The sequence below is a fragment of the Symphodus melops genome (genome assembly GCF_947650265.1).
Source record: "Symphodus melops genome assembly, chromosome: 5".
In the NCBI taxonomy this organism is placed as follows: domain Eukaryota; kingdom Metazoa; phylum Chordata; class Actinopteri; order Labriformes; family Labridae; genus Symphodus; species Symphodus melops.
The window spans coordinates 26992459-27007622 of NC_136695.1; the positions used below are offsets into that span (position 1 = coordinate 26992459).

Sequence of the window (15164 nt, forward strand, 5' to 3'; positions counted from 1 at the left end):
GTGGGGGTTCAGCTCTTTTCATGGCACCACCTTTTACCGTATGTGATGTCTTTACTGTAAACAGAGCGGAAAGTGTTGATGTAGGCCGTGTGCTTCTTCACAGGAGACACTTTGTAATGTGGCAAAGTTGATCATTGAACCCCTTGAAAAGTGTGTGTGTGTGTGTGTGTGTGTGTGTGTGTGTGTTCGGTGTCCTTGTGTTACATTTCAGGGTGTGGCATGTCATTGTTTGCCTCTGCAGTGTTTTTTTTCGAGGGTCTCTGCATCCACCCACCCAACATGAAGCAAAGCAGCAACTGGGGGAGTGTGTGCCAACCTAACTGCGGTCTAGCAGGAGAACCCGTCTTCTGCGCCACGCCAAGAACCCAGATGCAAAGGATTATGGGTTTTATACTCAGTTTACAGTGACTCTGGTTTAATGCAAGGGTGGGATGGGGGGGAGGGGACTGCGGTCGATGTGTCACATGGAGGACTCTGGCTAACTTATTCCAGTTTGTGTCTGTTTCTGCCTTCGAGCACTTTTATAGATTTGTTATTCTAAGAGCTCAGCTGTGAATTGGCGATGTAAACCTTTGGTTCTGGTCTCCTGGGAGTATTTTTTAAGGATCCTCGAGATGATCACAATCACAAGGTGACCGTTTGAATCTCACACCGCAACTTTCCAAGCCAACTTTTGAACGATATCGTGCACAGCCGAGCTTTAATCAAGTGCAGTGTGACCATTTGGTTGCCAGGAACCATCTGAGTTGATTTTTGTCCCTTTGGTCTCCCTTTCATTGCATGTTGTTGGAGGTTTAGCCAGTTGTTTTTACAATGCAATGAGTGCACTGGTTTCTTAATCACTTCTCAACGTCCAGGGCCCCTTTAAGGGAGGCTAGCAAAGCCTGCAGTTCGATTTGTTTTCAGGGAGCTCAATTTGAGCAGATTTCACTTTGTAGAGCTCTCCCTCTGGGTGGGCAGAGAAGTAAGTCTGATACATGTGCAAAGATTCTTCATAGCTGCTCTCTGATTGTTTTAATGGCATTATAATGGAGTTAAACCACTGCTTATCCCTCCCTGTGGGAACCCACGGCTGATTAAATCGCTCCCTATAGTTCAGCTGGATGCTGACAGGTTTGGCTTGCATCTTCCACTGCAGGGACTAATTACCTCATTAAAACCATGAATCAGTAATAGATGGGAATACAAACACTAGAAAATGTATTCTAAATACTGTCATTTACTTTGCAGCATTATACATTTGAATTTGCACTGCTGTGGCAGAGTTGGGGAAATGGATATGTTTAAAATATTATTTTCTAAAGAACACCTGCCTTCAGTTAAACGGCCTCCAAGCATCTTGATTTTATGAAGAAAGAATCCCCCGAAGAAATGCTTGTCATGCGTCTCCCAAACATTTCTGACTGAAAGCATCTTTTTCTGCGTTGAACATCAACAGTAAGTTTCAGTTTTGTTTTCTGATCAAATATTGTCTAGATAGAAAACCCTCGTACAGCCGTCATCATCAGGTTTGCTTGTTTAGTAATGACTCTACAAAGGGATTTTACAGAGAATCCGGTGCTTATATTAGAGTAAATTATTACAAGGAGCGCTTGAAATGGGTTATAAATTATCAGCTGTGCTTTCCACACTTCTGAGCCCAACGAGATTGCACCTGCAGGATCTGTGTCATAACTCAAGAGCAGAAAGTCAAGAAACGCTGCCGTACTTCGACATGCCGCCTCTCTCTGGATCCTTCACTGGCTTTTGGTTGGGGCTTAAAATAGTGCAAAGAACAGAGCAATGTTTAGATATGAAGTTATTGATTCTGGAATAAGATGCCGGAGTCTGCAGCGCCAAGATGAGCTCAGATATGGCTTCAAATGGAGAGTCTGGAAGACGGAAACTCTCTACAACGCTCTGTACAGAGTCTGAGTCTGACTGACATCAGAGCACCTCGACATGAAAATGAACTTGTATTTGGCAGAGCTATCTCTCTCTCTCTGTCTCTCAACACTTCCAGCCAATATTTATCTCTCCTTCAAATGTTTCTTTCCTTTTTTGCTTCCCCTTCCAGTGGGTGACTTATATTTTCTACCTCAATTAGCACTGCAGCTGCGTGGAAATAAATAAAGGAAACAGAAATTGTGAGGTTAGGAATATTGGAAACAGGGACGCAAACAGTTTGATCAAAGCCATGTGCTTTACATAAGATTTCACCAGAAGTAACCCCTCTTTTCGTGGAACCTGTTATTAGTTTTAATCTAACTTATGAGGATAAAATTAAAACGGAAAAAAAGTCCAGCTTTTGATCATCGTCCGACCTGCAAATAGAATCGATGTTGGTTTGGCCCAGCTCTCCGGCCTGCTGCATGTTAAAGACTCAAACATGAATTGCATTAAGATTTTGAACGTACAAGTCGTCCAGTAGATGAATCCTAATGACTATGATGAAACCATGACTTCTCTCCTCTAGTGACATCTACATGGAGCATTATTCAGATTGCTAAAGAAATGTATACCGCAGAAATCTGCATAAATTATGTTTCACAGATTCATCACCTGGATTTATCCAAATGACTGAAGTTAAAATCATGGTGTCTTCTTCAGTTTTATCAGGTTAAAACGTTGGTTTGCTATAGTCCTATAACATCTTAATGGCATTCGAGCATTTTAAAAGAATGATCCATCCATTTATTATCTATCAACCTGTTCAGGGTTGTAGAGTTCGAGCAGTCTTTGAGCGAGAGGTGGTGAACATCGTGGACTGGTCGTCGCCAGTCAATCACACGGCTGACACATAGAGTGAAGCATTTTTCACGATCACAATGCTGGCAGGTTAGAGTCACCGGGTAATCTAACGAGCATATCTGTGACGAGTCCGGCTGCACAGGGAGAACATGCAAACCTTCTCTGATGAGCCGGGAACCTTCGTAAGCGACAGTGCTAACCTCTGCATCGCACCACGCCGAGCTTAACTTACTTTATGGGATACTTACACATAACTTTCTAAACCTGAACACATGAGCCTTGTGATAGTCATGTGGAAAAGTAAGCATGCTTACAGTCAGGGAAGGAGAGTAAAGATCTTGTTTCATTTTATTCTTTTGATGATGACAGAAGAGATGGGCGTTTATTTTTGCAAGGCTGGTCGAGAGTTCTGTTCCTACTGTTTAAAATTTGACAAAGAATGATGGTTGTGATGGGAATACTAATCCATCAAGACAATGTCTCTGATGCATGAAGTAAAATCAAAATAAAGTTTTACTTGCAGGACTTATGCATCCTAAAGGGCCTTTAATTTTTCAAGAATATACTTATAACGTAGATACGAGTGTCAAGCGAGATTGAATATAAAACTGGTGCATCTGTTTCCATTTGGGCTTTGTTTTCACTGAAGCCCCTGTGCGGTTCTGGAAAGAGCATTGTGGGTCTTTTAAACATCGCACAGCATTCCTCAGATGGTACGGTGCGTGTACTGTACGCGTGGGCTGTTGCTTTGGGCCTTGACAGAATGAGTCAAGAGATGCTCGGTGAAATCGCAAAATGTCCTCAGACACTAAAAATAGTTTTTCTCTGAACTCTTTTCAGCGTGTGGGGCTCATTTGATGTGTGTGTAATGTCTCCAGAAGTTGAAAACACACACTTGAAACAGTTTCAAACTGTGTAGTGGGCGTTGAGAGTTTGCTGTATTTTGCCTATTTTGTATTGCTTTACGGAGCCACATAAAAGGTTCTTTGTTTTAGAAAAGATTGCCTGTCTTTTACATTACAAATAGGACCAACATTTTCCAGAGAAACCTCTACCACTGTGAGATTTTAGTCTTTCTGGTCCTGATTCGATGATTTCCATCAGTGGACGTAAAGTGTACATCTTCTGCACAGTATATTGCAGCTAGTTAGCTGCTAGCATAACGCTCCAAATTAACAGTGGTTTCGATAACATGACTTTAAGCAGTCAAACATCAGACGGATCTATCAAAGTAGAAGGAAACTCCACAAATGGAGGTCGGTGCTCTCCTACTTCAAGACAGGAACCAAAGAAAAAAACTGGAGCGTACGGATCACTTAAGGCAAATTTAATAAAAATGTAGAGGACTAAAGTTTCGACGCACTGCGTCTTCCTCAGAGTCAAACAGTACAGGATTTGAAAACACACTTGAAAGCCACCTAAATTTCCTGAGGGAGTCATCCCAAAGGATCAATAAAGTTTAGTCTAAGTCGAAAGGAGTGAAGAATCTATACACTGAGTATAGTGAGTTAAATTGATTGATAAAATGTGATTCTTTTGCTTTGGAAAAAAGAAAAGAGTGTGAATGACTGCTGGGTCAAGGTCAACAAAGTGCCGATCCAAGCGCTAAGGATGCTAATGTGGTGGACAAATTGTATTGCCAAACATGGTAATAATAAGGACTATGAGGATGACCATGAAGAAGAGGATTGTTTAAAGGAGTTGCAGGAATATTGCAAATTAGCGTTGCGAGCTAAAAGTAAGCTACAATTGATACAAGCTGTTTTCCCTCAAGCTAACATTATGTACAGCTGGCAGGCAGCTGCTAGCTAGTATGAGTTCTGTGCTGTTGTTTCCAGTGAGGTAAGATGATTCTACTTTGTTATTTTGTTTTTGCTCAAAGCTGAAGTCTTGAGTAACCCAACATACAGTATGTGTGGTTGTTGTTTTTGTATGCGTTTGATTTGTTTATTCATAATGTGCAGGATTAAATGTGCTTGCGTCGACGTGCATATCCGTTAGATATCAGTTTATCGTTTGTCTTATTTTCCTGAAGGTATATCATTTAGCATTGTCCCTTCAACAACCAAGCCGTCTCCGAGCTTCTTAAATCATATCTCTCGGACGCTGCTTCTGCTCAAAAGTGAACGGAAAAACAGTCGGAATACATCATGCTACTCATGTTTTTCTCCTTCATTGCCAAGCTTGTCCGAGTGAAAGGGTTCAGAGCTGCAGTTTGGAAAAAAGCACTTAGGAAGTAATGATAGCTTAGGACTGACTGTAATGGAGAAGAAAACTATTATGTGAAAAAGGAGGAAAGGGGAGGAATCAATCAGTCCACACTAGTGGTGGAGTTTCATGAAAAACTTTGTGTTTAGAGTACCTGTCCTCCTCTACACCACTAAAAAGGAGGGTTGCCTCCTTGCAGAGTCCAGTTTCCAGATGATTGTAGAACCACCTGGAGCCCCAGACGTCTACCTGCCCCCTCCCACTATATCCCACTGCATGTAACCTAAACATTCAACGTGCTCGTCCGAGCCCGACTTCAAAACAACTCCCCCTGCACTCATTAAACGCTCTTTTCTCAGCGTTGAAGAATTCCCATGCGGTTTGAAGCCTTTCCCTAATGAAGCACAATTAAAATGAAAAGAAGGTAATGAAAAATATTTACCCCCAGTCCAATGAAGTGGCTGGTGAAGTTGATGACTCCTCTTAATAAAAGCCATATGCCTGTTCTCGTAAAATCCTGTTTTTGTGCCACAGATTTCTTTCTGCGTTTGTGCCAGCGGGTGAATTAACTCCTGACGGTGGGTAGGAGGGTTTGTACGAGGCTGTTTATCAGAAGCAGAAGATCTGATTTATGCTGCAGGCCTCACCTTGCCAAATCTTCTGCAGTGATTACCAGTCACTCAATCGAGTTAATGCAGATTTAAACCAGAATAATGAGCTTCTGATAGATGGTAGACGTGTATAATAATTTTTATTTCGAGGTGTTTCATTCTGCAAAGATTGGATTCACTTTGTAAACATTCATGAAGCGGCTCTTGTGGGAGTTGATCCGCTGACCTTGGCAGTAGAAGAGGCATGTATTATTCACGAAACCACAGGCTAATCTTCCCCTCACCCAAGGAAATTTCCCAAAGACAGTAAAGTGACTTAAAATGCAAATATGTGCGTGAAAAGTGGCAGAAATATGTTTTTAGCACCACAAATGGATGACACACAGGAGAAAGAGCTAGAACGCAGTTTAACAGAGAAATGATTCAGTGTAAACTTGTGCCAGAAACCAGGGTCAAATCTGTAAATCATACTTATTTTACATTCATTCAGTTTTGAGTTTATGCTGAAGCTTGCCACAATCTTATCCCACATTTTCAAAGTTTGAGTCATTTAAACGTCATTTATACTAAACTCTCATGGGACAACTTCAAAGTGGTCACACATTTATTAGAAGAAGCAAACACTGTGTGACGGACTTCTGGCTCTTTTCTAACAATACAAATAAAAACAACTTGACAGAGCGGGGAAACAGAAAGCAATCTGGTAATAAAGTTAGAATCGGTGAGAAGCGCTCTGAATGAGTTTAGGTTATGAAGTGGAACGTCAGCTCCCCTTGATAGTGAACGTTCGGCCTGTTTTAAATGTTAAATACGTGTAAGTGTGTAAATGCCACCAAGAAAACATAAAAGAAGGTAACGTGTCCGGCCACCTGGAGAAGACGAGTCTTGTCAAGTTTTGCCCCTTCTGGATTTTGATTGGTCGGTGAGGGAGAGGGGACATTGTTGAATGCAGCGGTGTTCGAGGGTGTTTTTACGCTGAGAGTGTTGAAAAAAGCAGCGTCAATGGGCATTGGCCATTATGAATTTAAAACTATACTTTTACTTCGAGGGTCAAGTCGTCTTTTTACTTAAACATTTGAAACCTTTCTCTGTGGGGAGCAAAGTACATTTGATGATCGTTTACTCACTTTAGTCCAGCGTTAAATATTTCAGCAAGTATAGGAAGTATTGTCATGAAAGTTTGCACTGTAAAAGAGACGTTTGTTGTCACTCCCTCCTCTGAGATCTGAGATTTTTTTTTTCATGGCTCACTGGAGCAGAAAAGATAATCCTGATCCATGGCTGTGATGTCACTGTCCCAACATATCGGAAAAGTCCCTGAGGCCATGTGGAGATGATATGAGAAGCAGGGGTACTGTAATTCTGTCAGAGGGGACTTGTTAAGAAAACAGAGGGGACCGTACCGTACTGATCCTAAGTCAACATCACGCTTCTTCCTTCAAGAAATGTCGTCACATTCCCACGATACTTCTACCAGAGGGCTCACAGTGCTGGCCTGCTGGACTTCAGTTCAATTCCATGAGATATTTTAAGGGAAAAAGAAGGAAAAAAAGAATCCTGCCTCTTGCTCCCTGAGAGCCTAACAGGGTCCCTGTGCTGAGGCTCTCTCGTGGGTCGATGCACTGATGGGATCCAGATGCTGCAGGAGTGTGGACGGGGACAGAGAGGAGTGTGGAGGCTTCACTGCAGCTCTGATTGATCGGGGTCAGGATGAAGTTGGGAGTTAAATTTCTCGACTCTGATCCCCCTCTCTCTCTCTCTCTCCTGCGCTCCCTCTTCCCCATATATCTGTCTGCTGTCGGGCCTGTGTTTTATGCTCCCTGTTGAGACGGCGTGGAGCTCGGCGGGGAACAGGCAGCTTCACGTCTGGCTCTCTGCCTCCCCTCTGCTGAGCGTTTAATGAACTCTTTTACAATCACGAGCTGAATCCAAACCATTTATAGGCACAGAGAACTGCTTTTACTTAAATGAAAAACAGGCTTTGAAATTGTATTTAAAGTAAACACAAATAAATTAAACAATGAATTTACATCTCACAGAACAGACAGATCTTTTCCTACTTTTTCCGTGCATGGGCAACACTCGCTCGGCCCTCAGACTTGTTGCTTTTAGGCTGCACAGATTTAAAGACAGCTCTAAAGATTCATGACTTTTTGTGGGATCTTTTCATAGTGGCATATTAATATTACACGCGACTGCATGAGACCCCACGACACTGTCATTCTTTTCAACATTCTTTATGTGAAACAACATGCAGTTTGTGTATTTACTGCAGAATCAGAATGTTTTGCTTTATAAAAATGTTGTTTTTAATCTCGCTGCCTTCTTTATTTTTTTTTTTCCCAAGGCAACATTACTAAATATGTGTTGGCTCTGAAATGTTTTGGTTTTTGTAACCCTTAGTGACAATCTGTCTGCTTTCCCCCCCCTTCTCGCCAGGACCATGCCCACTCTGCAGAGCTCCGCCCCCCTGCTGCTCTTCAGCTTCCTGATTGGTCTGAGCTTCGCTCTCAACCCCAGAGACCCCAACGTGTGCAGCCTGTGGGAGAGGTGAGTGCTTGTTCAACAGGGACAACACAAATAAATGCTATTTTTGCACTGCGTGTTTTCCCACACAGAACTCCGAACATATAATGTCTGAGAGTGTACTTTAATGTTTAACATGATTTATGACGGTCAAGACATGAAGTGCAAACAAAGCAGTGAAACGCATGCATGCTTCATGGCGTGGAGTCATGATTTGTTTACGTAAAAGGATCTGTCAGCTCTCATGTATGATACGTCAGAGAGCTGGCACAAGTTAATACACACTTTTTGTTTTAGTAAACTATTAATTCAGAACTAAAATGAGTACAGCTCACTTTATTTAATAGTTTAATAGTGCAGACACAGCATTGAGTATTCTTCATTTTTGCAATAAAAAAAATTACAAATTGACTTAAAGAATAGAGTTGTATTAACTGTCTATCGATTAAAGGTTACTATCATGGTGATGGACTAAGGGACTCTTTTTTTTTTTTGACTGATAACAAAAAAGAAAACTCTAGTGTCTAAATTCAGGGTTAACATCCTTCGAAGGATCCAGCCCTCGCAGGCTGCGTACACGGCTCATATTCGGATTTATCGAGGATTCCCTGTTTCCTTCACCAGCTGCTCCTTACCCTGTGGTTACTAAGCAACGCTCTTGTTGCCTAACCGTGATAGACGCTACTCTCAGATTCGAATCTGCCTTGCTGTTTGAATTGGCATGCAATGAAGCTGAAGAAGTGTCCAGCCACAAAGGATGCACGGGATGGATCCTTGGTGGCCCAGGATGCTCCGCTGTTAAGCAGTCAATGTTGAAATGCACCCCAGCCCCGGAATATGAACGCAGCCTACATCTATTTTGTTTTCAATATTTGTTATTTTTCAGCTTCACCACCTCAGTGAAGGAGTCCTACTTTCATCCTTATGACCATGTGACAGAGGAGCCCTGCTCGGACCCTCGGACCTCCTACAGATGCATGCGCCACAGGTAGCAGCAGCAGCCTGATGACTCTTTTCCTGTCATGCTAACTTCCTTATCCTGTGAGTTTGGGAGGTCCAAGCATCCTGTCTGTTATTGTTTCAGGATCACATACAAGACGGCCTACAGGCAGGCGGTGAAGACCGACTACCGAAAGAGGTACCAGTGCTGTCCAGGTTACTACGAGAGCAGAGACAAATGTGTCCGTAAGTATTTATGGAAACCTCTAAACAATCCGCATCCTGACACCTTTAGCACCAAGACAAACAGCAGGCGAGCAATCCACCGTCCCCACAAATAAACTACCTCCAGCAGCAGCTATAATATATAGATATGTAAGAAAAACAACTTTAGAGATACAGTCAGTCTTTACACCGATGGTCTCATTTTCATCTGAAGGTCATGTAAAGGCAGCCGTTTAAATTTCATAAGTTTCATAAACAGCTTGGTTTGAGGACATGACCCCAGTGACCTCTGTAAGCCACAGAGGTCACATACATAAGTACAAACCTCAAAACTCAAAATAATCCATTAATAATTCACCAATCAAATGTCCGGCGCAGTATCTGTAGATGGCTGTTCGTCCGAGTTTGCCTAAAATTTCCGCTTCTTCAAAGGATGTTTTGTTCTTGCTACTGTATCTTTTGCTAAATGTTGCTAAGTGCTACGCTCATGATGGATTCAGCTAGGTCTTTGTAATGTAGCAATGAGTCTGGTCTTTTTACCTGCTCTTTTGTAAAGTATCTTCAGATAACACTTGGTGCTATACAAACAAAGATTGATTGATTGTAAGCACACGTCGTGTATTCTGATTACTATAACTATAACTGATTCAGACTCTCAGTTAATGAGCCCAAAATATAGAAATCAGGTCAAATAGAAATTACATGTGTCAGTTTATTTGATTTCTCTGTTCTGGAAAAAGAGTAAATTTTTATTTGAAAGTTTTTTTTTAGTGATGATTGAATTTACAACAATGCCCAGATATTCATCTACCCCTTAGGTATAATTCGGTTAGATGTTGACGACCAGTAAAGTCATAGCATCGGTGACGATACTGACAGTAATCCAGCTGAACACCAAAATGAGCGCTAAGGTTAGAGAGAAAACAGTCATCACATTTCTGACGCAGATCATCATTACCCACAGAAAGATGATAATGTTTGGATCTTTTTCCATGAAATGTGCTGCTGAGTTAATATAAGTAGCATGTGACACTGAAATAACCATAATTACCGGCTTTATTCCCACTGGTGCTTCTGCAGCAGAAGACTCACAGTGTACACTGGCTGCTGCAAGCTGGAATCGTCAACCAAGACAAACCCACATACACCCACCGTCATTATTTACATATTTTTTATTACAGTTTGAGAATTGTGCATCATTTGAGCAACACTTATTTCATCATCTGAGCATCTGTTAGTGATGAGTTCATAGGTGTGGCACTGCTGTGCGTACAGCTCAGGGTGAAAGAGCAGAAACTTCATGTGAACAGTCTCATCGCTAGACTGAAAACTTTCTACGGTCAACATTCATTTAACACTCATCAGACTTTATTAGTGTTTGTTTAGGATGTGGCCCTTTTATTTTTTGTCATGCTATAACTACATTCGGTGGTGTGATTCTGATCAAACATTGCAGATTGAGTTAGTAAGATCGTAGCTGCAAACATTGTATTTACACACACCATTTATGTTGATTTGGCTGAGGCAAAAGAGACAAAGAACCAAACGCACAATGTTAGCTAGAAGTGAGTTAGCAAACTGTCAATACAGTTGGTGCAGTAAAGCTGACATGCAGAGATGACGAAGAAGCTGCTCTGGACCAGACTATCAGCTTAAGACAGCAGAAATAACATCTTTCCTGCAACAACAGTTAACGTCACATCACCAGATACTGTCAACTACCAAAAAGGATGCTAAACAGTATGTTCATGACCGGCTATTGTTTGCTCCACTTAGAACCAATACTTTCCGCCCATTTACAGGGTCAGGATTGTGGGAAGAAAAAAAAAAAAAAACTTTTCAGTGCAAGTGAACAGTGAAAAAGATGAAGCTCCACCTCTTCACCTGCTGTTAGCTCCACTGAATGTTAAGTGAAGACGGCTTCGTTCGTGTTGATTTATTGTCTGTGGGAGTTTCTAGGGGGTTATGAAACAGACTATATGATGCCTCTTTCAAGCCACCCTGTGCCAAGCACATCTTGCCAAAGGACTACAGTTGAAAATTTGCCTGCTAGCTAACACTGGCCCATTTACAGACATTTTTAATAATGTGCACTGTCTTTAAAATAAATAAATGAAAATGAACAAAATGAAATGAAAGTGTAATCTTGAGATGGTAAAATTATCTAAAAGGGCTCGACCATAATCCATTAAGAGTCCTAAGCAGCATTTAGCAAACATTTAGCAAAGTAACCGTGGAGAGAGTAAACTTCTCCTAACAGGCAGAAACCTGGAGCAGAACTCCTGATGAACAGTCGTCTGTGTTGAGCTTGGAGAGTGGGAGAGAGGAAGATTCAGGAAGAAGGAGAGAGACAAAGAGAGAAATAACAACGACAATGACTAAGAAAGATTTACAAAGTCAGGACTTTTTTTTAGCCAGATGAGCAATGATTTCTTGTTTTTCTTTACCCATCAGTTTTTTGGTTTGAATTGAGTCGTTTTTGATCTTCACATGTATTTACCCTGCGGTTCAGTTTGTACTGCTTTGCTTTGGGTCTGAAGATTTGTTGGTTTGTTGGACATCAATCTGTTGCACAGCTATTCTGACCTTCGCACATGATTCTTTGAACTTCTTGTGTTTCGTAGATCCATAAATAAAACAAAGATGAAGCTTATTTCAAATTCTAACTTTTTCTACCATCTGTCATTAATTTACAAAGCAGTCTGATCAATTGGAGCTCAGTCCATTGGGTTGGTAACCGGAGGGTCGCTGGTTCAAGTCCCAGTGCGGACCAAAATACAGAAGTTGTTTTGTTAGCTGAAAAGTTGTCAGGGCTCTTCCAGAGCACCACTGAGGTGCCCTTGAGCAAGGCACGAACCCCAAAAACTGCTCTGGTGCGCTCCCTGCATTGCAGTATGTAGCAACCTGAACTAATGTGTGTGTGTGATTCAGGCTTATCGATAAGCATGTCCTTAAAATAGCAGAGTGTATACCTGAATTTCCCTCAGGTTTAATCAGGTTTCAGGATTAAATAAATATTTCAAATTCAAAGTCATGACCCTAATCTGTGAGTGACTTAAGGTAGTAGTGTTGCACGGTGAATCAAAGAGTGCAGAAGTTTTAATAAAAGCAACACAGAGTTTGTTGCTTTCTTAAAATATCAAAACTGCTGCAGCTGTCAACAGTTTGCTGACACACTGTTCATGCTGAGTCGGCAGTGAGCGATTTAAACAAAGTCAAGACAAACATGGCGTCACATGAGTTTGAGAAAAGTCCACCTTCGCTTCACAAACCTCCTCATACGACATTGGAAAGTCTCAGACATGCAGGCCGGTAATAACATGGTTTCTGTGTTTTGAAAACTCACATTAGGGAGATGCATGTCATTCAGCAGAGATAATATACATGCATTTGTGTGTGTGTGTGTCCGTGTTTTCTTTTGTATTCAAACACAAAAGCTTGTATTTAACTGACTGGCCTCACAAAAGCCTAAAAGATGGAGCCCGCTGATCACTGTTTTGAGTTCTATAATTGAAATATCTCTGTTTTTAACATGTCATCTGTCTGTGCCTCCTCCCTAACCCATACTCTGTACTCTGTTTTTATTTCTCAAGTACACCTAATTATATGTAATTACACTCACCTCCTCCATTCGATGACATGCCAGCCTCTTTTCTGAAAGCCTCCAGTATTCACTCACACCTACAACCAGAGAGGATGATCATCAGTTATTGTTCGTGCATGGATGGAAGAGAACAAAAAGCATTCAGATACACAGCATCTGGGTTTGAGCGGTGTGTGATTAGAAAACCCTACTCTAAATTAAAAACTAAGCAGACAGCTCTTAAAAGTCTTATGCTTGTTAGAATGTAGTTAATTAATAGTAGAAGCCTTCATGACGCTGCCTCGAATGCCAAAGTCTCTGCATGTAGGGAAAAGTTCCTTAAAAGTATGAACGGCATCTAACACTGATGCTTGCAATTGTTCGGTTGAGTCCAGCTGTCGGGCTGGCAGCTCACACCGACGGCTGGAAAACATGTCGAGAGAAAGAATGCGATTCAGGAGGAGCGAGTTCTGATTGAGTAACAAAACCCTTTAAATCAGCGCAGTCTTTTTACGATCGATATGAAACACAGTCTGTGTTTCTACATCACGTTTATGGAGGAACAAAACACTCACACATCTAAAGAAAACTAGCACTAATGGTTGACTATCCACTCAAAGTTGATATGAGTAAAGAGAAACGAGTCAGACACTGGACAGCAACGACAGAGGAGATGGAGAGACTGTAAATCTCGCAGATTAAATAGACTGCTAATGTTTGTCATGCTTTCCTGGAAAATAAAGCATGTTGCTTGTTTGAACTATCTTGCAGGCTTTGCTCCATTTCTGCAAAATAAGGTGATAGTTGTAAAGTGGTAAAAGCCCCCTGAAGGGAGGGGTCTTGAAACATACCAAACGTTACATTTGCACGAGAGAGAAAGACTGATTGCAGACTCTTATTTAGAAGTTTAACAGCACTCGTCTGCTGCCGTCTTTACAGAGCCTCTTTAAGTGAAACAAGAGGGCGGGTGGGGAGTGGAGAAAGGAGGGGAGGGGGAGCTGAGGGAGAGAGAAGGCATGTCTAATGAGAGCGTTGTTGAGATCTGAAAATCTGCTCTGAAATTTGTATCATACGCATTTTTTAAGTGTGTTGATTAATTAGGAGAAGAACCTAAAAAAGTTTCAAATATTATAGATAATTAAACAAAAGGGGGGGGGCTCTTTGTGCTGTGCAGCACCTTCAAGTTTCCAGCACACTTTGCTGTTTGCATCCTAAAGATGTTTTGCTGACTGTTCTCCACAAAGCTGGTACTGTTATAAAGTGTGTTTCTCGTCAACAGCTCGCTGCACCAAGGAGTGTGTCCACGGTCGATGTGTCGCTCCGGACCGTTGCCAGTGTGAGGGAGGCTGGCGTGGAGACGACTGTTCCAGCGGTATGAATCAACTTTTTCCTCTCGCTAAGACGTTTCCTCACTCTCTCCTTCACCAGTTTCCCTTTTTTTTTTTCCCCCCTCAAAAAAATTTCTCTCTTTTCATTTCCCTTCTTTACTTCCTCAGGTGCGTACACAAATAAAACTTTACATGCACAACAGGAAATGACAACCGACTGTTTAGTCACATACATCACTCCATCACACACTTCCAATAGAAACAGCAAGGGAGCATTACAGCACGCACTCAGTGAGTCATGGATGTGAGCATCAGTCCAGAAACGGTTTACTGCACCAGAGGGACAAAGAGCTGCACCTCCACCTCTCAGTCGTGGTTACTATTCAACTTTAATAACGATAGTTCACATGTGGAGCTGCCTTCACTGAGTCGGCTGAGAAGTGAACAGCCAAGCGTAATAAGACAAACTCACAAAGTATTTACATAAGAGCAAGAAGTAAAATCAGATTAAAGTTTGTTAGTCAACACAAGAGTTAAGAGAGAGGTATTAAACTTGCTCCTTCTCTTTGAATGATGTCTTTCATCAAACTAAAGCCAGCAGAAACAGTTATATAATACTTCTTAAAGGCACCATCTCCAGCCAGTGAGTCTAACCCTGTTTCCCTCGTCCCAAATCTCCAACGTGTGATCGTCCAAACAACCCAAAGTGTGAAACCAGAACCGCATTACTTGGAGCTGCTGCTTCACCTCACTGAGATCCAATTTTTCCACAACCTTCAGCTCGTTTCATCAGCTGGGTCAATAGTACACAGCCTCACTCCCTTTTCTCCCCAAAGTCTCTGCACAGAGCGGGAATTAGCTTTAACCGGGTAGCGGTTGATTTTTTGACAGGGGGATGATGGGAAGGGGAAATGGAAAATGTTACCCCACTCTTTTCTCTTGCATGGCTCAGTGTTCTTCGTCTCTTATTACACTCCCTCCTCTAACCCACACTTCTTTTTTCTTCTTCTTTGT

General features: G+C 41.8%; 1 protein-coding gene across 2 annotated transcripts in view; it reads left to right on the plus strand.

Annotated features, from left to right (window-relative positions):
* pear1 (platelet endothelial aggregation receptor 1) overlaps positions 1 to 15164 on the plus strand; it is a 50543-nt gene that overhangs the window by 16835 nt on the left and 18544 nt on the right. Inside the window, exons 1-5 of one of the 2 annotated variants that reach the window (XM_079344718.1) lie at positions 4510 to 4572; positions 7989 to 8099; positions 8962 to 9063; positions 9160 to 9260; positions 14102 to 14194. In XM_079344718.1, the coding sequence (XP_079200844.1) occupies positions 4544 to 4572; positions 7989 to 8099; positions 8962 to 9063; positions 9160 to 9260; positions 14102 to 14194 (436 nt within the window). In that variant the 5' untranslated portion in view covers positions 4510 to 4543. Of the gene's footprint in view, positions 1 to 4509; positions 4573 to 7988; positions 8100 to 8961; positions 9064 to 9159; positions 9261 to 14101; positions 14195 to 15164 lie in introns of those variants that run through there. The other variant, XM_079344719.1, reaches the window with a different exon arrangement.